The 23,641-nt window shown below is 35.3% G+C and overlaps 1 protein-coding gene across 1 annotated transcript; it reads left to right on the top strand.

The window, feature by feature from the left end:
• Positions 1 to 7,114: 7,114 nt before the first annotated feature.
• On the top strand, positions 7,115 to 22,990 carry LOC127787150 (fatty acid amide hydrolase-like). Its single transcript, XM_052315049.1, has 20 exons — positions 7,115 to 7,474; positions 8,229 to 8,338; positions 9,444 to 9,504; positions 11,610 to 11,794; positions 12,030 to 12,159; positions 14,203 to 14,280; positions 14,399 to 14,546; positions 14,759 to 14,871; positions 16,092 to 16,167; positions 16,276 to 16,347; positions 16,443 to 16,497; positions 20,516 to 20,587; positions 20,746 to 20,826; positions 21,064 to 21,167; positions 21,256 to 21,348; positions 21,673 to 21,741; positions 21,976 to 22,040; positions 22,137 to 22,198; positions 22,330 to 22,425; positions 22,628 to 22,990. Exons 1-20 carry the CDS (start codon positions 7,375 to 7,377, stop codon positions 22,688 to 22,690), a joined length of 1,833 nt encoding a protein of 610 aa, XP_052171009.1. The 5' UTR covers positions 7,115 to 7,374; the 3' UTR covers positions 22,691 to 22,990.
• Positions 22,991 to 23,641: the final 651 nt, after the last annotated feature.

The following is a 23,641-nucleotide window of genomic DNA, read 5'->3' on the forward strand; positions in this document are numbered from 1 at the left end:
AGTTGTATTATAGAATGAATGTTGATAAATAAAAAAAAAAAAAAAAAGTGTTTGGTAACTTAAGTGTGATGATATGTTTATTAATATTCAAATCCAATAATAAGTGTTTGCTTAACTCTGAAATTTAGAGATAAAGAGAACCTTGGTTGTGCGTATGTATTTTTAATTAATTAAAATTCAGAGTATACACCTATATATATACAAAATACTAAACAAGCCATGAGTCATGGACTCTAACATAAGATTAATCCTATGTGTATTATATAAACATAACCATACAACTCAATACTCTCCCTCAAGTTAGAGCATATATATCATATGCACTAAGTTTATTACAAATATACTGAATTCGAGGATCCCTGAGAGACTTAGTGAAGACATCTACTAACTGGTCATTAGAATTGACTAAATCTGTGGTAATACAGTTGGATAAAATCTTCTTTCGGATGAAATGACAATCTATCTGGATGTGTTCAGTCCTCTCACGAAAAACTAGATTGGAGGCAATATGTAATGTAACTTGATTGTCGCAAAATTAATCTCATCTGTAATATCTCCTTAAACTTGAGCTCCTGAATCAATTGTTTTAATTAGGTAAATTCACATGTTGCTAAGGCCATAACATAATATTCTATTTTTGCACTTGATCTTGCAACAACCTCATGCTTCTTACTTTTTAGAGATACCAAGTTTCCTCCAATCAGAACACAATATCATGAAGAAGACCATTTATCAGAGGAAAAACCTACCCAATTAGTGTCGGAATATTCGACTACTTGAGTATGACTTCTATTCTCATACAATATAGTCCTCTACCTGGGGCTCCCTTAATATACCTGAGAATTCGAACTACCGCATCCCAATGGTTATTGTAAGGAGATTGTAAAAACTGACTGACAATACTGACTGAGAAAGAAATGTCAGGCCGAGTGATAGTGAGATAATTAAGTTTTTCGACTAACCTACGGTATCTCCCAAGATCTACAAGAGGCTCCCCCTGTCCTAGTAAGAGCTGTACATTAGAGTCCATAGAAGAATTTATAGGTTTACAATCAATCATCCCAGTTTCTTCTAGAATGTCTAACACATACTTTCGCCGAGAGGTAATACCAAAACTAGACTGAGCAACTTTCATGCCAAGAAAGTACTTAAGTAACCTCAAGTCCTTAGTCTGAAAATGATTAAAAATATGTTTCTTCAACTGAACAATATTGTGACACCCAATGTATCTAGTGTTAGGAGAATGAGAAAGGAAGTGAGAAACTTCCAAAAATGCCCTAGAGAAGGTGATGGATCTTTGAGAATAATGGGCCCTATGAGAGGGGTATTTTGATAATTTGCACAGTGAAATCCAATAAAGGGTAATTTGGTAAATTAAAAATAATTTCTAAGTGGAATTAAATATAGAAGTGAATTAATTTCTCATTTTTGTATTATTGTAGAGATAAATGGGATTAATAATTCATAAAGGGCATTTTTAGTAATTTGGAGTGAAATTCCATAAAGGAATTAGATTATGGAAAATAGGAAAAATAGTGAATATTCAATTATGTAAAAAAATAATTGATTTTTTCCTAAATTGGTGAATTAATGTGGTAATGCCACATGGATGACTTAGATTAAATCTTGGAAGCCAAGTATGGTGTCTTAAAGTGACACATGGTAATGTGTGGTCCAAGATAAAAGAGAATTAAGTAAATACAAAAAGAAATGATAAATGGTCATTTTTGCATTTAATGAGAGGCATGATTGTGTTGGATTAAAAGAAAATTCAAAAAGAAATGAAAAATGGTCAAACATTAATGATAGAAAATGGTCCCATTAAATTAAATGGGAAATAAATGATATATATATCTTTCATTCTTGATGTGTGAAAATTGTCTCAATTTATTAAATGGTGAGAAATTAATAAATCTAATAGATGAGATTTATTCTTAAATAGAAGAATAGATCCAATGGCTAGAAGTGGATCTTGGAAAATGGCATGGATTGCCAACTTATTTAAGAAATCTTTTAAATTGATTTTGGATGGTGGAGATCATGGGTTAAGAAGATGGAAGGCTAGGATGTAGTTTTGAAAGAAGACTAAAAGTGTATTTTCTCTTAAGGGTGGAGATTAGTTCTTCCAAAATAGATGGATGAGATTGTGTCTTGCAATGGCACATGGATTGTGTTTAATTGGAGGGCTAGGATGCATTCTTCCAACTTAAGTAAAATCTTAGGATTAGGATTTATTCTTGCCATGGAAATAAAATAAGTGAATAAAAGGAATTTTGGCTATAAAAAAGGAAGGTAGAGAAGAAGGCTAAGATTTTTGGCCAAGTGCTTAGTTGAAGAAGAAAAGAAGAAGATAGGAAGAATCAAGAAGCCTAGAGGATTGAAGCAGGCATGTTCTTGAAGCTTTAAGGAATGGAAAATGTAAGGGATAGCCCCATGGGATGGTGTCTAGCAAGGTTGTAAGTATGGTTCATGAATTTTTATGTGTACATTAGCATGTTATTTGTGTTCAAGGACCTATGGCCATGAGGTAGTGTGGGGTAGGGTAGATTTAAGCCTCAAACCAATGTGGTTGTGAGGATATGGGAGCCCTAACCATGTTTCATTGCATGCATTGGCATCACATTTTATACTCATGTTCATACTTATTATCATTGCATCCTTACTGACTTTAGTAGCTCATGAGGTTTCTACCCTCCCATATAGGTTGTCAAGGCATGGGAAAGTCAAGGCAAAGATGGGATAGCATGTGGATGTACGAGAATAAAGATTTAAGATCATTGTATGGCTTATAGAAGCCTATTTTTGTTATTTTGGTGGTGTGTATGAATTTTGAAAAATTCGGGTTAAAAACCCCAAGAGAAAAAAAAAAAAAAGAAGAAGTAAATGGAAGAAGGTTGGTGGCAGTAGCCAGGGCCACGAGGTGGCCCGCATAGGGCCTTAGTGGGTAGTAGGTAGGCGAGTGGCAGGCTGGGCGCGAGCAGGTGCATAGGGGCGGTAGGCTGGGCACGCGGCTAGCCCGCACGACCAGCACACCGCGGGGCCTTGGGCGCGCCAGCAGGCCCTGCCAGCCTTTTTTTTTTTTTTTTTTGAAAAATGGGGATTTTGGGGCATTTCTTGATTGACCTAGAGGAATTTTCAAAATAAAGGGATTTTTCGAGTATTTTTGGAGATAATGCCGAATTTTTGAAAAATAAAAATTTGGAATTTTTCCTTAAATTTTGGGAAAACCAATAGGATGTTTGGAATTTTAAATTATACGAAGCTTGATTGAATTCTTGGAAAGAAGAAGAATTAAAATAATAAAATGATGATTGGGCAAATTTAATGAAAATAAATTCGCCAAATATGGTATGGTTAAAACCCAAGTTTGCTAGTTGATCTTGGGATTGAGGGAAGGGAAACAAAGTCTAATTTTCACTTAGGGCGTTTATTGTCGAAACATAGTCCGCCTTTCACAAATAGCCGGACATGTGAGCAGTTCAGATGATTGTTCACGAGTGACACCCGTAAGTGGGAGCAGGGCGTTACAAATATCATCTTGATTATCAACTATAATAACAATATCATCCACAAAGACAACCAAATATATACACATCTCCCGTGATGTGTGTTTATAAAAAATTGAATGATTAGACTCACTACGAGTTATATCAAAGTTTTGAATGACAGCACTGAAGCGACCAAATCAGTCTAGGGTTTGTATTTTGGCTCTGATACCATGTGAAACTTAAAGAGAGAGAGAACCCTAGCTACGGATATGTATTTTCAATTAATTAAAACTCATAAACTATACACACACACATATATATATATATACACAAAATAATAAATGGACCATGGGTCACGGAGTTTAACATAAGATTAAATTTAGGTGTACTATATAAACATAACCATACAACTCAACATTAACAATCTATTGTTGTACTATAAAAATATAAATGACAACATTGGCATATTAAATATGATAATTATGTTGGCTATTACATTGGGTAATTCTAAAGGCATGATAAATGAACGTTATTTTTGGTCTCTAAATAATGTTATTAGTTAATAAAATATGTCAAAATATGATGTATTTATCATTAATTAATATAATAGTTAGAAATTGAAAACTTAGTGCGATAAATACACATTAATTTTTTTAAAAATAATGTTCATTCATTACACTTTAACTATTATACCATTGTTGTAGGGGTGTGATGGTGAGATTGGGCCCTGTACGAGTTAGGCATCAATCTTTTAAATGTGGTTGCTTAGACTGTTTGAAAGGAATCACTAATACGTTAGTATAGGCAAAAATAATTTTTTTTACAGTTTATCAGATACACGCAACGAAATATAATATACACATCATACATAATTTGGATATTTAAGCAATACGCATATTCAACAATTGAATATATAAATAAATGCGCTTGTTGTCCGATGTTAGATTGGGTACAAAAACAATTTCTGTACTGAGACCATGTTTATCTCATGTTATGATGGTCCTAGTATACATCAAGGTACCGTTCTGGTCACATTTTCTTGTGTTAGACATGTAGGATCTACGTATTACTGGTGGTCGCGTCTCAAAATTATACACGTAACTATTATACGCATAATTTATGCTGATATTTTCAGTGAAAGCGGAAAGAATATGAAGATGAAAAGGAAGCTACATAAGAAAATTAGAGAGAAAGAGAAAGAAAGCCCCCATTGCCTTTTTCTTCCTTCCTCTCCCCCAATTTAAATCTCTTCTCACGTCCACGCAGTCATCCCTCTTTAATAATACATACATGCAATAATATATTGCACTATGAATTATTGGCCGAGGGGCTAAATGTCAACTTTTGACCAACCATTTCTAGAGACATATTGGGCACATAATGTCGATACCAAATGCAACACTATGTTGCGTGTGACTTTCTAGGTTCATTACTCGTTATCAATCAGATAATACCAAAACTCTTTTTGATATTGGTTAACCTTTTGACCCATCACCGAAACTTTTTCAAATTCCGACGACGTTCCAAGAGTTCATGAATAACGCCTAGTAACGGGTTAGGACGATATAAGTGGCAGTGAAACCTCACTTTAAGTGAACTTATTACAGTTAACGATTTTCGTGTACTATAATCATTCCATCACCTAACGTTTCCACTGAGCAAGAATCATAAAGTGACAAACTCATAAACTCAGTAACTATGTGTCAGATCTCATTAATGTGACCAGATGACACATCAAGAAACACCTTTCCTGATTTTCAATTTGCCCTGACCATGGGCTATCTCGTCACATTAATAGTAGATTATATAGGACGTTCACCCCATTAAATACCGATGAGGGTGATGGATCCTATTTCCAACACTTGTCTCCATATACTAGCAATATAAAATCACATAGATGAATGTTCTCACCTCCCAATTGGATAGTTCAGCTCATTAGCAAATCTCGCACACCAATACACAAAACAAACATGACACTTCAAGTCTAATAATCAAGACACCATCGCAACCTGATGACATGACCATTATCCACCAGGCCATGTGATTAGTCATTGGCGTCACATTCGGCTAATCGTTCTCAATGACCACCCACAAGTTTACTAGCGACATCTCATGTCATCGGTATCTTGTATCCCTATACCCAACGAGGTAGTGACCCTTGTGCTAATCTATACTCCATTAATCGAAATTTTCATCCAAATAATCTAAGGACTATGAATAGTTTAAGAAGTTTTGTTATCAGATAATCATATCACACAGTCTCAACACCTTGAGAATAAGATTTTCACATAGAAAATCTAGAGATTCATTCATATAATTGATTGAAGAAAATATAAATAAAGAAAACCTTACATTTTATAAATTTATATAAAAATATAATTAGTGTATTACAAACAAGCTAACTTGATGTTATCTAAATATAGCATTAAGGCACACAATACTAACAGTTGTTATAATTGGCATCAGAGCAAACTAAGGGCATTGCTACGGGCGTGTACTGGCAAAGTCGAGGGCACTATAATAGGCATGTGTTGGTGAGACTAGGCCCTATACGGGCTAAGTAGCAACCTTTCTAAGGTGGTTGTCTAGTCTATTACAATTGACATGTGTTACTATAGCGTGCGAATTCCATATCAGTTCGCTTGGGAGGGAAGTCTTGGGCTTATTTGTGCTGGGCAATCACCTTTAAGAAGGAGTGCCCAGGCTCTTACAATACTAATGTATTGAATGTTTTTATGAAAATTTTCTTTGTGAATATCTCTACCTTAGTTAGGTCTTGTTAGGTTAGATAGATTTTTGTAAGGCTAACAACAACTTTAATAAAAACTAAATATTGTAACAGACTAAAGTTAATTTTAGTAATTATACATTTATTCAGAGAACTCTCAAATAAATTCAATTAATTTATTTCACTTGATGTCATCTATATAAAAATGTTCAATTATCCTTCAAATATCATGTATGAGATGGGCCACAATTTTTGATCTCAAATTTAAGTGAAAAATGTGAGTTGAGTGAGGGTGAAAACCCCATTATTTCTTAAACTCTTATTTTTAGTCCAAAAGTTGAGTAAAAAATATGATTCGAGGGTGATCAAAACCCTATTATGCCCTTGTGAATTTTTATCACATTTGATTCTTATTTTTGGCTCAAAATTACAAGAGTTAGAATGGAGTTTTCATCCCACATAAGTCATATTTTTTAAAAAAATTTCGAGGCTGCAAAGGCTGGACGAGATTCTCAAGACATATTTTTTTTTTCACGAACCCGCAAGGGCAAAATAGAATTTTCACCCTAGTGGAGCCATATTTTTGAAACTAAAAATAATTTTTTTGCCTCAAATCAAGGAGGGTGTTCGGCCGTTCCTCCCCCCGGCCTGGTTGAAAATTGAAATGCCTGTTTTTCCCGGAGGGGGAGCAATCAACCGTTACGAGCCCCACCAGCTCCCTTTTCTCGGGAAAATGACAGAAAAGATAAAAAAAAGGATTCTCGGGAAAACGTCTTCGAAATCGTCAAAACCACTCCCTCTCTACCCTCCACGACAACGGGGCTCGTTTCACCCCATCTACTCCAACCCAACCCCCCTAGTTTTCTCACCCTCTCCGTCGACCCATTTATATTAAAGAACAGTTAGATAAAGATGGCTTCTTTCAATTAATTGCCCCCAACTTTCTCGTCTTCTCCGCCTTCTTCTTTGAATTACGTTATACATATACATATATATATATATACACATGCATACCAACAAGCACATGCGTTTAACGGGTGGACCATCGTCTTCACCATGTTTGCTTCGCTGGGCATATTTACCATCTACTTATAGTTGTTACTCTCAGCTGATACATCATTATGTTTTTGTGATTTCTCGCTGTTTCTGGATCTCTCAATGGGCATTTTCAAGGCCAAAGGTGTGGTTTACAAGCCAGTGGCCGACGTCAATCTCGGGCCCGACAGCGATGAGGGTTATCTCCCAGCGAACGTCAAAGGTTCGAAGTTCTGAATTGTTTCGCGTAGTTCTATTAACTTAACTGTTGGCTCTTTGAATGCCAAGATTGAAAATTTCATCAACTGAAAATGTTTTTACTTGAATTTCGCACTTGCGAGAGAAATTGGTTTCGTTTTGATGATTATCGGAAGGATCTACCTTGGAACTGATAAAAGTAGTATCATGTTGTAGCTATCTTTGCAATTTCTGTCGGAACTGAGTCCTGATTTTGTAATTGTATCTGATCTTCTTTCCCGTTAAGAGTTCACTGCTGCTATTTGACATTTCTGTTGATCGTAGTATCTGCGTTAATTCAATTTTGTCAAATTCTGGGGAATTCACTAGATATCGTTCCTGGTTCTCGAAAAAGAGGTTCTATTAAAACATTGGTAGTTCCAATTTTAGAATAAACAAGTTATCGTCCTCACAGGCTTTATTCCTGCTAGGTGGCTGGGCTACGTGAAGGTTTTTTTTTTTTTTTAAATCTATGACCCTATATATTTGTATAATAAAGAAGTAAATATTGAAAATCCATTTAATTTAATTCCATTTGGAGCATGTTTAAATAAAATTGCATGTAAAAATTAGGATTCAATTTGGAATTCATATTTATTGCTATTCAAATTCAAATTAGTTGTCTTTCTGACTCACTTTATGATTTACAGTTAAACTTGCAATTCACCCGTGCTCTGACTTGTTTACAAATTGTGTTAGTGATGCAAGTCTACAAATGATGATTCGTATTTTCTTTATAGCTCCTCGCATGGCTGGATTGCTGGTTAAAATATTCGCTTGGTCCCTGGAGTTGCCTATTCTTGGTGGCATATTCTTGTACATACTGAAAAGAAACAATCTAATACACAAGGTATGCACCGGAAATGCATTCATGGCTCATCAAATTTGTGAGGCTTTGTCTTGTCTTTCTACTTTCATTTGAGCTCTTAGTGTTTATTACTTTTAGGTGAATTCTTTATGCTTAACAGAAGCAACCGAGCAAAAAGTTTGGCCTGTTTCAACTTATACAATGGTGCTCTAAATTTAAAAGATTAACGTCATATTAATTATCACATGGTTAGAGATAACACTGTCTATGCTTTTTCCATAAATATCTTCCAAAAAAATTGGACTGCTGTATCATCATAGGACAGGGCAATGTACCAAACTGAGAAGCCTTCACATCTTGGAGTATTGTTTCTTCCATATGCAAAGGCAATCCTCTTGTCTTCTTCTGTTTCTTGAATTCAGAAGATAGATAAGTGGGAAAATGTGAGTGTAATATAATGTTCATATCCTGCAGTTACAATGTCTAAAGTGCAGTAGCACTTAAGAATCAAGGAAAGTAAATTTATGCATATGGATTAAAATGGTACATGCTCATAAGTTAAGGATTAAAGAATGAAAAGGTATTTGACACATATTTACTATTTCTATCTTGCAGGACATTTGAAGTTGTGAAATAAAAGAAACTTTATATGAATAAAGACCCTAGTCTCTGGTGAATTTATAGTTTTAAATTTGATTATTCTGGCAAATGTTATCAATATTGAAAACTAGGCAAAGAGTGATCTCAGTAACTACACTTCTGCTCTGAGAACTCAGAGTGGATGCTATGATTTGGTGCACTTTGCAATCCAAAATAACTACCTCTTACTAGAGAATTAAAACATATATCATTGGTAGCATCTTCTGAACATCCCATTAATTCAAAGCATCGTAGTGTTGATCAAATTACAAAATCTTTATATTTGATCCATGATTATTTTCTTCATTAAGGGTGTTGGAGCAAAATTCTAAGCTTCTTTAACATGGTGACAAAACTGTAAACATCCTATTAAATAGTGTGTCTCTTTAATTTAATTATGATTATGGTGTATTTGCAAGAATAATTAAGCTGGAGCCTGCTCATCAACAATATTCTAGGATTTTAGCTTTTCTTGCAGTTTCTTACATTATGTCTTCAATGTTGGCAGCTTGTTTCATTTGCAGAGTTGGAAGAGTCACCTCTATTTGTTCCCTTCCACCCTTATGAAGGTCAGGTTTGTTATCTTTTGTTTGTAAGTTCCAAGATACTCTAATATTTACCATGCACATTTAGTTCGATACATCTTTCTTGTGCATTAGAGAAGAATACCCTGCATCTGTAACCACTAAAGATGGAAGGGGGTGATGCAGGGGTCATGAAAAAGGGATCAATAGTCTCCAATAGAAGCCAGGGTCGCAGTACCACCCCTGGTACCAGTGGCGGATCCAGGGGGGGGCTGGCACGGGCTTCAGCCCGTGCCAGCCCCAACCAAAACATTATATAAATATTTAAATATATACATATACATATATACACAGTCCCTCAAATTGAAGCTCCAGCCCTCCCCTTGGATTCCCTCTGGATCCGCCCCTGCCTGGTACAGCAAATTGGGTTGAAAGCAACCCAGCTTGCTCTGGGTTGCAAACTGGATTGCCAAAAATGTCAAACCAGATTTTCAGCTTGGTTTTTGCAAGGTTCTGGGCTTTTAGCGTGATTTGTCATCAAAGAATCTCTTTTTTTGTCAATATGGAAGCTTACTCACGTAGATCGAAGAGAGGTGAGCCTGCCAACAGTGATAGGAAGTTTGTCGGACATGTCATGTGCTGGCAAAATTCTGTGTGAGACTCACTCACTGGTAAATAGGTCTTGCGTGCGTGCACGTGGACTTGATCTCCAACAACCTGCTTTCACTTGTAAGTGTCGCTGGGGGCCGGTGACCCACCTTCAGTGACTATTTTGTTGTTCTTGCGATCATTTGTTTGGCTTCTCGCTGTGAACAGATTGTGCAGGGGGCTATATATTCTTTTTTGTTTTAGGCAAGTATGGGGGCAGAGTATTCTGCATGCGAGAAGGGTTGTTTTCCAATGCTCTTTAATGTTTTATTGTTTTTCAACGCATTTAATGTTTTATTTTTGTTGTTTTCCAGTGACTTTCTTTTACGATTTCTTAGTTTTTCTTTTACAATTCTTGCTATTCTCTTGCTATTTTTCAATTACTAAAATTATATTGAATTAATATTAATTAATACATTGAAGAACTCAATGACCACAACATTGACAAATAGGATAAACGTTAGCAGGATTATTTTAAAATATTAATAGACGTATTAATTTTTATTTAAAAATTATAAGATATATTAATTTAGTTAGTATGGATTTAATATCCACTCTAAAATATGCCACCCCAAATAGTGTACTGGCTAAGCCTGCCCCCCACTTACCCCTTTTATACTAAGTCATATACCCCTAACCCCGACCTTGTCTTGTGACTCCTATCGTATTGCGATCTTGGCAACTATTGAGTCTTGCCTAAAATGTTTGGGAATAGTTGGCCACTTCTCTAAAATAGAATGAAACTGAAATATACTGATATTATTATATATATATAAATATATATTCACATATATTGCTGCTCAAAACATTAATATATATATATATGTATGGATGTATGAAACTGAGTATACTGATGTTGTTATTTTCTTATTAGAATTCTACCTGATCTATGACATGAGTCCTCGAAAAAATTAGCCAAAAATATTTTCTTATGCAACTAAATTTCTCCCTTAGTTAACCAAAACAGTAATTTATTTTTGAAACAAAATTCAAATATTTCCTTTTATCACATACTTATTATACTTTGTGTAAAATTTTGTTATAGAATTTGTTCTAAGTAGGCAATGAAAGTTTAACTTCTTAATCCCCTAAACATATTTTACTTGTGCTAACTTTTTTTTTATAAGAATTGTTTTTTCTATGATAAAACCATTTCTATTTCATACTTTATATAAAAAACAAACGTATTGAGCCTTAATCGCACTAGGCGGGGTATTTCAAAATTTTCATATATTTTCAGAAATCGTCTTTCACCACTGTTCTGACCTCTTGAAAAATAAGTTTCTGGTTCTTTCCCTGTATAAAATGTAATTGATCTGAGGGATCTGGCATTTATGCAGTTGGAATTGACCTCTAGCCACTAGGTCTAGTTTGCATGTTTTCTTAGATAGTTAATAAATTTTCTGGCTCTACTTAATGTGTCACTACATTCTGGGCTAACATATAAATGAATTGCATATGGGTGCATTTTTCTTATATATGATTTTTCATTTCTGTTGCAGAACTTAAAGAGCAAGAAGTCAAATGCATAGAGTTTGATCTGTCCCCACCCCAACAAGTTCAAAAGGCCATAGAATGCCTACAGTATTTAGAAAGGCCAGAAAAAAATTCAGATCTTAGTTTCCATAGATGGACAATATTGGACTATTCAAGAGCCTATACTTCAGGAAAGATTACTCCTCTCATGGTATGCCATTTCTATGCTAATAATTTATCAGACATTTTCCTAATTATAGTTTCATTCAACTAACCTTTGTATGGTCAAACTTGATTCTGTCTCTAACATGTTTGGAATTGATTCCCAATTTCTGCTCTGACTCCATCAACCAACATACCTCGTAGATATAAATCCATTTATATTAGCTGATAATTTGATTTGAAGGGTTGTTCTATATCGTAAGTAGCTTGGTTCTTGTTGACAGGTTGCTGAACGATTTATAGCTGCTACTCATGAATCATCCAAACCTGCATTGCGGATGTCATTTTTTATTGATTATAATGTTGAAGATATAATAAGGCAAGCTAGTGAATCAACCATTCGATATCAGAAAGGTAATAAATTGCCGGATAAACTTTTAACCAAAAAGGAATCAGTTCCAAATTATCGTTATCTTGCAATGAACATTTCTGCAATATACATTTGTCTTTATATTTTTTTTACGGTTTGTTCAATACTGACTCCTGCTTTTTTCAGTACAATGAATGCACTCTGCATATTTTGTGACTTTGTCCCTTCCCCATACTCTCTTTGATGTCACTGATGCTATACGAAAAGAATTAAAAAAAAAAATTAAATGAAGAGGATACAGTAGATAACAAAAAGTATTTCAGGAGTTCAACAAGTAAGTTTGAAGTCAAATCCTGAGGATCATTAACAAACCATATAAAAAGGATTAAGCTATAGTTACATGAATCTCAGAAGTCAACTATAACTCAACCAAAATCCTTCTGACTCTAGATACAAAATTCCATCCCAAATTTTTCTACAGCTAATTTTATGTTTGTAATTTTGGTTATATATAACAGACCATCAAAAAGAATACAATAATCCCATGGCAGCAAACTTTTAACATATAAGTTAAGACCCTAAGGTTTTCTAGAGTTTGAATAGGAATTTAGAAGAAGAAGAACAGAATGGGGAGGGAAACAGAACAGAAAGAAGGAGAACGAGAGAGAGAAAAGAATAGAGAGAGATGTATGGAAAATTGGAGAAAGATAGACTAGAGAGAGTGAATATGGAAAACATTCGTGTATTATTGGATAATCCCTTCATCTATTACACAAGCCTTCTTATAGGCTCTCTCCTAACTCCCTAACAATCATTCAGCTAACTCCTAACCCCCTAACCGCTTACAACACAACCCTTTGTTAGTTATAGCCCCATTTGTCCCTTATACCCCTCGGTTCCTAACAATATATAAATGAATATGTCATCTTTTTCTACTGAACAATTAGTTTGACATTTGTTTTAGTCACTCTCTGGTTCAACCTCATAATGTTTATTCATAAAGCATTGCGCAACTGAACTGCAGATATATGTAGACACACAATATGTACAGGGAAAGCCCTATTACGAACCTTCAAGTTGAGAAAAAAATTACAGGAAGTAGTCATCCAAGCATATTTAATATAAAAAGAAAGAAGGAAAAGAGTTACAGAGAGAAACTCATACTAAAGCATCATCCACATGCCAGAAACAAGTTCCTCGTAGCCATTGTTGATCGAAAACCTTTCTCAACATAGCGGATACTTGAGCCCTTATCAAAACCTTGTAGTTCAGGTCAACTGCAACCTCATATTAAAGCATCATCTATTATGGTCAACTGCAACTTTATATTAAAACCTTTCTACTACCATCGTTAGCAATACTTTAAGTGATGCATCATGAAAACCAATAAAGTCTTGAACTAACTCATAATATATTAAAATTGGAAGTACGAGGTTAGAATGGCTACAATACAGAGTTTTGCTTACAAAATGCACCAACACTATCTTAGACCTAACAGTAACATATTCTATGGCTAGACTTTGATCAGTGATTGGATCAGCGTATTAAAGGTTCATATGAATTGCCTCTAAAGATCATGATACAATTATCATCATAACAACCTTCACATATCTCTTTTCATTTATAGTTCCCATCCTGATTTTTTTTCCGTGGGTGAAAGTGTCCATCCCCTGTGCCAATCAATTGAAAGCCTATAATCAAGTGAACACAGTGTTGTAGCTTACAAGAGAGAAAGTGGAGGGCTAAAATATACATAATTGTCAGTGATAGCATGAGATATACCTATGATTCTCTATGTATGTGCCCAGTTAACTCATGATTTTGTTATGGCTTATTAGTCAATTCTGCTCAATATCCTCTTTTTGATCTTTACTATGACCTTTGTTGTTTCGGTTAAAAAGGAACCTTGAATTAATCCACATGTACAGATAGTTCTTCACTTATATCTCTATCTCATGATCCATGGGCAATTTTATTTCAATTAGTTATGCACAATCATGTTCAACACATTCTCATTGAGATTTAAATGTATCATGTCTTTAATTCTTAACAACAAACATCTCCATTCTCAATATGAACTTGTCCAGGAGAACCATTATCAGCTCTAGATGGAGTCCCAGTTGCTATCAAAGATGAAATAGATTGCATGCCCTACCCAACTACAGGTAAGTATATCTTTTGTAGTTTTCTATTGGCAGTAGTTTGTTAGTCTCATTACTTGCTGCAGCTAATACATGAAGTATACATTCTATCACCGGTTTGCTGACCAAATGGTTCTCCTAGGAGGTACAAAGTGGTTGCACAAGGTAAGACCTTGTATAGATGATGCATGCTGTGTTAAGCGCCTTAGGTTATGTGGTGCTATACTCGTTGGGAAGACAAACATGCATGAGCTTGGGGCAGGAACCAGTGGTATAAATCCTCATTACGGGTAATAACATTCTTCTTTATTTCCAGCTCAATACTGCATTATTCAAAAGGATTAAGTATGAACCTTTGTATTTTCAAATTATAGACTTCATCATTTGCCATACAATTAATGTTTTTCCCCCCCAAAAATCAAAATTGACGTTCAGTCTTTTTCTCTTCCCTTAAATAATTGACCTGTATAGACAATAAAACTTTTTTTTATGGCCACTGTAGGGCAACTAGAAATCCATATGATCCCAAAAGAGTGCCTGGGGGTTCTTCCAGTGGATCAGCTGCTGTGGTGTCAGCAGGATTGTGTCCTGTTGCCCTTGGTGTTGATGGGGGAGGTAAGTTAAATTTATCTCTAGTGTGTAGTTTCTTCAATATAAATATTGCTGCAGCTGTATTCACATTAATCATGCTAAGTTTACAGGCAATTACTTTTTATATTTGCACCATTGCACACTCCTATAACTGATTTACATCACATTGCCACTTGTCTTCAGCTATTAAATGCTATGATAAAATGATCTAGACAATTCACATGGGCATGTTGCCAAAGGAATGCATGTTCTCTGTTGACGATTGCTATTCTAGTGTTACACCATCTCAACATACAAGTTCTTTACCCTTCCTACTTCTTACACTTAGTTTGGCAGAGATGTGGAGTAGGGGATGGAATAGTACATAACGTAATGGAGATTTGAGCGGAAGGGTAAGGGAAGTAACGAAAATGTCATTTCCCATTGTTAAGGCAAAATGGAATGCAAAGGAGAGTAATTTAGCTTCACTTTGTCCGGATAGAAAATGGAAAGGGACAGAACAGTAAAGTAGTAGAAACAAAGTGACAATTATAGCCTTCACTTTCAATATAATATTGGGTTTTTACAAAAATAATAAGGGCAAAGAGTAAAATTAATAAAAACATTTGTGAATACTTTCCCTTCCACTCCCCTTCCATGATGAAACTCTCTCCCAAACAAGGAGAGTTTCCCCTTCCCTCCCCATCCCTACCCTACCCTCCATCCAAACAAGGGTTTTGGGGGTACAATAGCATTTCATGATGCGGATGTTGGAGTGGAGGTAACTGAACTTCTTTTAAAGGCTTGACTGACACAGGGATAAGATATTCAGCAGAGCAGATTTGTTCTTGTTGAACTGGACACTCTTTTACTTTGCCAAAATAATCAAAACCAAAGTGATGGTTATCCAGATTTTGATAAGGATTTTGTGATGAAAAAATAAACAAAAAATATTATGTTTGGAGAGATCTTCTGAGTGGGGAACTTAATTTTGGCAATTAAGGAAACCATTAAGAGCACATTGTGTACTGTAGGAAGTATAGGTTAATTGATTATGATCATGCATTCAACTGCATGTGTGCTTTATGTCATTTTTACCTAATCAATCTTAGCCTAGTTAACCTCACTAGTCTTTTTGCCAGCTCAATGTTGTCACTTCTTTCCTTTTTCTTTACAAGGTCTGAAATTTGTTGAGCACTTCGCAGCTATGTTCTTGCGGTCTATAAGTAACAGAAAGACATTTGTTCGATTTACATTGTGTATAGGATCTGTACGAATGCCTGCTGCTCTTTGTGGTGTTGTTGGTCTGAAGCCAACTTTTGGACGTGTCCCTCATTCTGGGTTGGTGCTCATTCATGTTTAATTGTTAGTTGTAGTTTGTGAGATATTTACATCATACTAGAATGAATTTAGGGCAAAATTTGATGTATCCATTATAATTTCTTTCAGTGTTATTCCTCTGAACTGGACAGTTGGAATGGTTGGTATACTAGCAAGCACTGTGGAGGATGCTTTTATTGTGTTAGTGTTCCTTTATCAACTGCTAACTTGGTTGGTTTAATTCAAGAACCTGGTACACTTTATCAAATGAGGTAATGCCAGTTCACTCTTTCCAGTTATGCAGCTATCAGTGGCGAGCTTCTTCCATCATGTCAACCCAAAACAGCAGTGGTAGGCATTGCTTTAATTGTTTGGAACTTTCACTTTTTACTGTTAGAAGTAGAAATCTGAAATTTTCAGTTATCTGGATGCAATACCTTGTAAAAGTACAGTCTGTATGATTTTTCTGCTTCATACACTATTCAGATACTAGTAGACATTACTGAAGTACAGAACCTATTTTACTTTACCATATCTCTGAATGTTGGTAATGTCACTTCACTTTTCGTTGCTTTCATTTCTTTTCTTCAACTTTATTTTATTTTTCTTGATGATTTCCTATGTTTTGGGATTGTCATTTTCCATCAAAATTCTAAAGCTTAAGCTATTAGGTGGTACAACCTCCCCCCCTTTATATGGAACAATATCTCTCTTTCTTAACCAATGCAGGATCTGTAACTCCCCTCCTACCTGAATTTGCTACACCCTCAGGGCATGTTGAACCACCTGGCTACTCTCATGTGGAGTGGTTGACCTGACCTATTTACTCCCTCTTGGAGCACTGCATGAAATCATATCAAGAATTGGGCTGCTCTGATACCACTTTCTCATCGATCAGGTGCTTGGTATTTGACCCAAAAGTTTAACACTGAAAGAAATTATAATGTGGGAATTCTGACACCTGTCCTTGATTGAAAGCAGTAGCTTAAGTTTCTGAAGGTTGACCAATTACCCGATAACCTGCTTCCATATGTGCTACAGTAACAACAAGAGCAATATATCAACCCTTAATCCCACCATGTGGGATGGATTACATGCATTCTAGCTTTGTAGTCATTTCTATCTATGGCCTTATGTAAGGCCCTTATATATCATACCTAAGAGTCTCCCACCAAATTTTTCTTGGTCCATTCATTCACTCTCCTTATAAGAGCTTCATGCATCATATCTTTAATAGGAGCCCGTTTGGTCTTATTACAAATAACCTCATTTTTTAATTCTATATTTTCTTGTATGGACAAACATCTATCTTAACATCCTCATATCCGTTACCCTCATATTTTGCGCATATTACTACCCAATGCTCTGTGCCATACAACATAATTGGTATAGTTGTCTTATAAATTTTTTTCTTATCTTCAAGGAGTCTTATTATCACATAAAACACCAAATGCACTCTTTCATTTAACTTTCTTGCCTTAATTCTATGAGTAACATCCTCATTAAATTCCCTGTCTTTTAGGACTATTAATCCAGGATATCTAAATTGATCTTGTCTTGATATGACTTGATCTTCAAGTTTTGCCATACCATCATCCAAACTTATGTTTTTACCGAACTTACATGCTATATATTCTGTTCAATTTTTTTTTTTTTTTTTTTTTTTTTTTACGTAAAACCTCTAGATTCTAAAGTGTTCCTCCATACCTCAAGTTCAGTATATTCACGCCTACTTGTTTGCAAGTAGTATACACCAATTCACTTCGTCCTAAATATGTTTAATGAGTTCATCCATTACTATGTCAAATAGATAAGGGCTTAATGTAGACCTTTTATGTAATCCAATTTATAATTGGAAAAACCTAAATAGCCCCTCCACATGTTCTGATACAGGTTTCTACTCCATATAAATATGTATATATATATATATATATATACTTTTTTGCTCAGTAAAAGGCCCAAAGGCCACCATGATACGTGTTTTTCATAACTTTTATGTAAGAAATTCTCCCCCTTAACTTTTAACCTTCCATAAGACTTCTCTCTAGGAACTTTGTTATAAGCTTTTTCTAAATCTATAAAACATATAAATCCTTTTATTTATCTCTATACCTTTCCATCACCTCAGCAAGTAAATTCTTTTCAAACACCTTGGTTTTTCTTTTCAATCTTTGCTCAATCACTCTCCCTGTAGTTTCATATTGTGGCTCATTAGCTTGATTGTTCTATAATTTCTGACTTTTAGCATCTCCTTTATCCTTATAAATAGCCATTCAAATGCACTTCCTCCACTCATCCAATATCATTTTTTATTTACGGATCACATTAAATATCTTCATTAACCAAAAAATGCCCTCTTGTTCTATTCATATATTATCTAACCAACTGCTTCACTATTCTTTATTTTTTGAATGCTTGGTTTATTTCGTTTGGACATATACATGCTATAGATCATGTAATTCCTATCTTCTTCAAAGTTTACTAAGATGCCCCAACATAACCCTTGTTCCTTCACCTTCACGAATAAATTAGAGAAATACTCCATCCATCTCTCCTTGATTGCCCCCTCATTTAGTCGTACCTTTTGGTTTTCATCTTTTATACATTTTGCTTGGCTGAAATCTCTTGTTTTTCTTTCTCTTGCTTTAGCTAGTTTATATATATATATGTATATCCCCATCTTTTGTATCAAGTTGTTGGTATAAATGTTTATAACCTTTTGATTTTGTTTCACTAACTTACTTTTTTTCTCCCCCCCCCCCCCCCAAAAAAAAAAAAAATACACTACTATACATGTTTAGGTTTTCTTCATTTTATCTAACATCTTGTAGTAAGTTCTCTTAGTTTTGATTTTTTCGTTGTACCTCTTCATTCCACCACCAAGTCTTTTTCTGATTTAGGATTTTTTCCTTTAACTGTCCTGGAATGATTTTTACCATATTTCAAATAGCAGTAGGCATTTCAATCCACATTTGGTTTGCCTCTTCTTCTATGGTCCAATCTTTTCTGCCACACACTTGTACCTTGAAAATAGTTTTATTTTCACCTTTTTAACTCCCACCATCTGATTCCTGGGCTTTGTTTTGTATAATTCTATCTCCACCATTTTTTATGTGGTCGTTGACCATTGCACTATGTTTAGTGGTCAGACATTCTCTCAGTAAAACCTTACAATCCTTACTACAAAAGTAGTCCTTTTGTCTCATAAGAAAGTTGTCTATTTGGGTAGTTTGTAAGCCGCCACTTTTATATGTGATCAAATATTCATCCCATTTCTTAAACCTAGTGTTTGCTATGATGAGCGTCGTGGCAAAATCTAAAATATCTTTACCCTTGTTATTTCTTTCTCTAAATCCATAACCTCCATGTACATCTCTAACCCGTTCCCTTCTCTACTCAAATAACCCATTTAAGTCATCTCCTATAATGATCTGCTCTCCCCTAGGTATTTCTTCTACCAACCTCTCTAAATCTTTCCAAAAATTTTGTCCTTATCTCCTAACCCAACTTGTGGCGCATATGTACTAAGAATCTAAGATATCAACAATATTCAGTCTCTTCTCCTATAACAATTTTAGCTACAATAATCCTATCTCATATTCTCTTCACATTAACTACCCTATCCTTTAAAGTGTCATCTGTAATAAACTCCACTCCATTCTTGTCCTGATCCTTCCTTGAGTACCAATGTTTGCAGCCAGATTCTATCAACGATTTATCCTTCTCTCCAACCCATCTCGTCTTTTAGAAGCCCATAACAGTAACTTTTCTCCCAATCCACTTCCATAGATTTTCCTTCAATGTTTCTATATTCCTAAATCCAATCCTTAATCTATGATCATGGACTAACCTATTTACTCACATCTGTCCATGAAAATGGGAGAGCCCTTGCAAATTTATGTATATCCAGGTGCTGATGCAGTGCTCCTAACTCAGTTTTTTTCACAACACTTGGGCAGTAGAGTGCATGCTAGAAAGCATTACATTTGAACGATTTTCCATTTGTCTAGATTTCAAGTTGTTTCATTCAACAAGTTTTATGTTGGCTACTGGCTACTTAATGCAACCCCTCATCCTTTGATTGGTCTTGGGACCAGCTGTATATGAATCCAGAGGCAGAGTTTCCCTGCGTGCTACAGTACTGCCTTGAAATAATCTATCTCTACATATGTTATGCAAGATTTTTGAATGCATTTATTTTACCACCCATGGCAATTTGTGTGAAATGATTTCCTTGGGCTCTCTCTTTCCAGATGCTACTTGATGGACATTCTCGTACCACCATCTATTAATTTTGAAATCCATTTTCTCTTCTTTCTTTCTATACTTTTATTTATTTACTTATTTTAATATTTTATGAAAATGACAGATGAAAGTTCATTTTCCACTGCTGAAATCACCAAACTGTATCTCTGACATCAAATTTGCAAAATATGGGGAGGTTCGTCTATCTGTTCTCAAACTTGATTTAATAGCGATTAATTTTCTTACTCTGTCCTAAAATGAAGAAAATTTAATGAAGGAAATATTTTTCTTACTCATTTTTGGTTTTAGTTTCAACCTTATGATTTTGTCTATTCTTTTCTGTGTGTGAATCAGTGGTTTAATGATTGCACTGATGAAATCAGAATCTGCTGTTCGAATGCTCTGAACCAGCTTGATGAACATTACGGATGGAAGGTATTCTGTTTGCAATTTAGTGTATATTGTTGGTGTAAAAGTGCATTTCCCTCTTCCTTGAACATAATTCATGAATTGGTCCTTCCATAGGTGTGGTACAGAAATGCTAGTTTTTCTTTTCTCCTTTCATTTTAGAGGAACTTGGAATCAACTTGTCTTTCTTCATTTGGCTAAGCCAATGTTCCATATGTATTATGATGGCTGCGTTCTGATTGCTGATAACTTCTTGTCTGCAAGACCTTGGAGGTGACCATACCAGAGATAGAGGTGATGCGCCTGGCACATTATCTAACAATTGGCTCAGAGTGTAGCAACTCAATTGCATGTCATCTAGAGAAGCTGTATGTTATTCACCTTAAACCTAAATGTTTTCCTTCTTTTAACAAGGGTAATTCTCGCTTTTGACACCATTAACTCTCTTTGAAATAGGAATATGAAAGAACTAGGGTGGGATGCAAGAGTGGCACTTTCTGTTTACGGTGCTTTCAATAGCAGGGAGTATTTAAATGCCCAGAAAATTAGGTAGTGTACTAACTGATTTACTATGACAATATTTCATGTAATTGGAACATCTATTATTAATGGTTTTGTTCACTTGTTATTCTGTAAGAAATAAAATTTGTTAGGCTGCTGATATTGGGTAATGGAATCATAAATTTTTCTCTACATTATTGCAATGTTAGTCCAGATCTGGATGTGGAACTTTATTCATTAGTTCCCAATGAATCCGGACAGTCTACGGTTCAAAATGATAAGCTGAAAATGGTGGTTGAAAAATAACTTAAGTTGATTTGTGCATGTGGTGACCACTTCTACTGATTTGTGCATTTGGCTTCATACTCTCAGGAACCGCCAGATGCAGTTTCATAAGAAAATATTTGATGAGGCGGATGCCATCGTTACACCAACAGTAGGGTACTGTCTCCTATCTTTATATATGCATATCATTTAGGAAGAAGTCATGGTTGTCTATTTACAGATGACCAGCATTAAATGGCCAATTTCTTATTCTTCGTCGAATATCTACTCTGAACATGTTTTACTTTGGAGCCAATTCTATGATACTGGAAAAGAAGTATCTTGTTATTAGTTATACCCAGACAAGCTTAAACTACTAGTACCTTATCATGACCATGTCAATCTGAACAGGGTGACTGCCTATCCAATACTGGATGATGCTTTAGAATCTGGGGAACTTGATTACGTCAATGGAGGTAATTTAGTAAAATTATTTTGTATGCATCCAATTAGATCTTCTGCCAATCAGAGTCTAAATTTTGATTTCCTTAACATTGTTTTGTTCTTGTCAGCTGCACTTGTTCGGTATCAGATAGCAGGAAATTTCTTGGGATTGCCTGCAGTGACTGTACCGGTAGGATCATAGTAGTGTTCCTTTTTTGCCCCAGCATTAGTTGTTATATCGAGATTTACTAATGTCTCTCTTCTATGGGAATATCCTATAAAGTAGAAAGACCGTTTACCAACCTAAATACTTGTTGGCAGGTGGGATATGACAAAAGTGGCTTGCCAATAGGTCTTCAGTTCATTGGGAAACCATGGTCTGAAGCTACACTGATCCACATAGCTTCCGCAATGCAGGTATGTCTCTACTGAATGTTCTATTCAAGGTCCAATTATGAGAAGTTAAGAAATAGTGTTGCATAATAGTCATGTATATGCAATCGGGTTTAATTTTGCCAGCACGCTCCTATTTTAATGTCAAAATAGCATAAAAGCGCAGGTGCTTACCATTATTTCATTTAGGACCTCGTCATATTCAGAACTATTCACTGGTTTTCAGGCCCTGAGCATCTCAGACACCAGAAAGCCAACTGTTTTCTACAATCTGTTTGACGAGGACTAAACCCGCAGTATATGGTAACAACGTCTGAATTCTGAACTGGGGTTCTCATTGAACGATGACTTGCAAAAGTTTGTTATAGTTTATGTTCAGTTCTCATCTCGCTATTCAAATGATGGAAGCAATTTCAGTTTTACTTGCTAGCTAGGCAGCATGGTTTAAATAACTAATGCCTAAAGCCATCTTATTCATATAAGCTAATGCTTCCAATGTATGTCTCTCTGAGTGCAGAGGAGGAGTTGGTCTGATAATTACTATTACATGAATTGTTTTCTATATAGTGGGCATCTTCTGGATTTGGTAGTTGCTCTCTTGCTAGCCAGAGAGAAGAGTACAGTTTCCCCCCCTCAATGAATGAGGGCATGCCGATTAGTTCAATGCCATCTATGAAGTTTGCAATATTGATGATATTCTTCACGAGTAGAGAAATCATATCATGTCTTGTGTGCAACATATTTTCCATAATTCATGGATCAATCCAGTTTGACGTTGTGTGGGAATTGGTTTTTCAAGTACTTCAAATTCTACTAAAAATAGAAAACCCATGCATGGAGGTAATAGAGTTGCTAGGAAGAGACAACTTGACATATTTTTTGAGTTGGGATATTTTTAGATAAGGAACTTCTCTAATTATAATTACATGCTTAGAATTTATGAAAATAACTTAGCCTAACGATATTAAGACTTGTAACTATTATGGTTGACGATGAAAAGTGTGGGACAAAATAGGGAGATTGAGAGAGGGGCAGGAACAATTTGGTGAGGATATATGTGAAAGTGGAAGTGGTGGCAGGGCATGGTGTGTTCCAGACAGCCAGAGAGCTGTCCCTTTTGTAGGGACAGTGGCCAAGCAAAAGACTAATTAGCCTTAAACTCAATCTCCGTGTGTACTGGCAACAACCCCATGAACAAAAATATGCGATGAATATGATGGCCTTCAAGTTGTTATGGTCC

Source organism: Diospyros lotus, chromosome 12 (assembly GCF_014633365.1).
Source record: "Diospyros lotus cultivar Yz01 chromosome 12, ASM1463336v1, whole genome shotgun sequence".
Lineage (NCBI taxonomy): Eukaryota > Viridiplantae > Streptophyta > Magnoliopsida > Ericales > Ebenaceae > Diospyros > Diospyros lotus.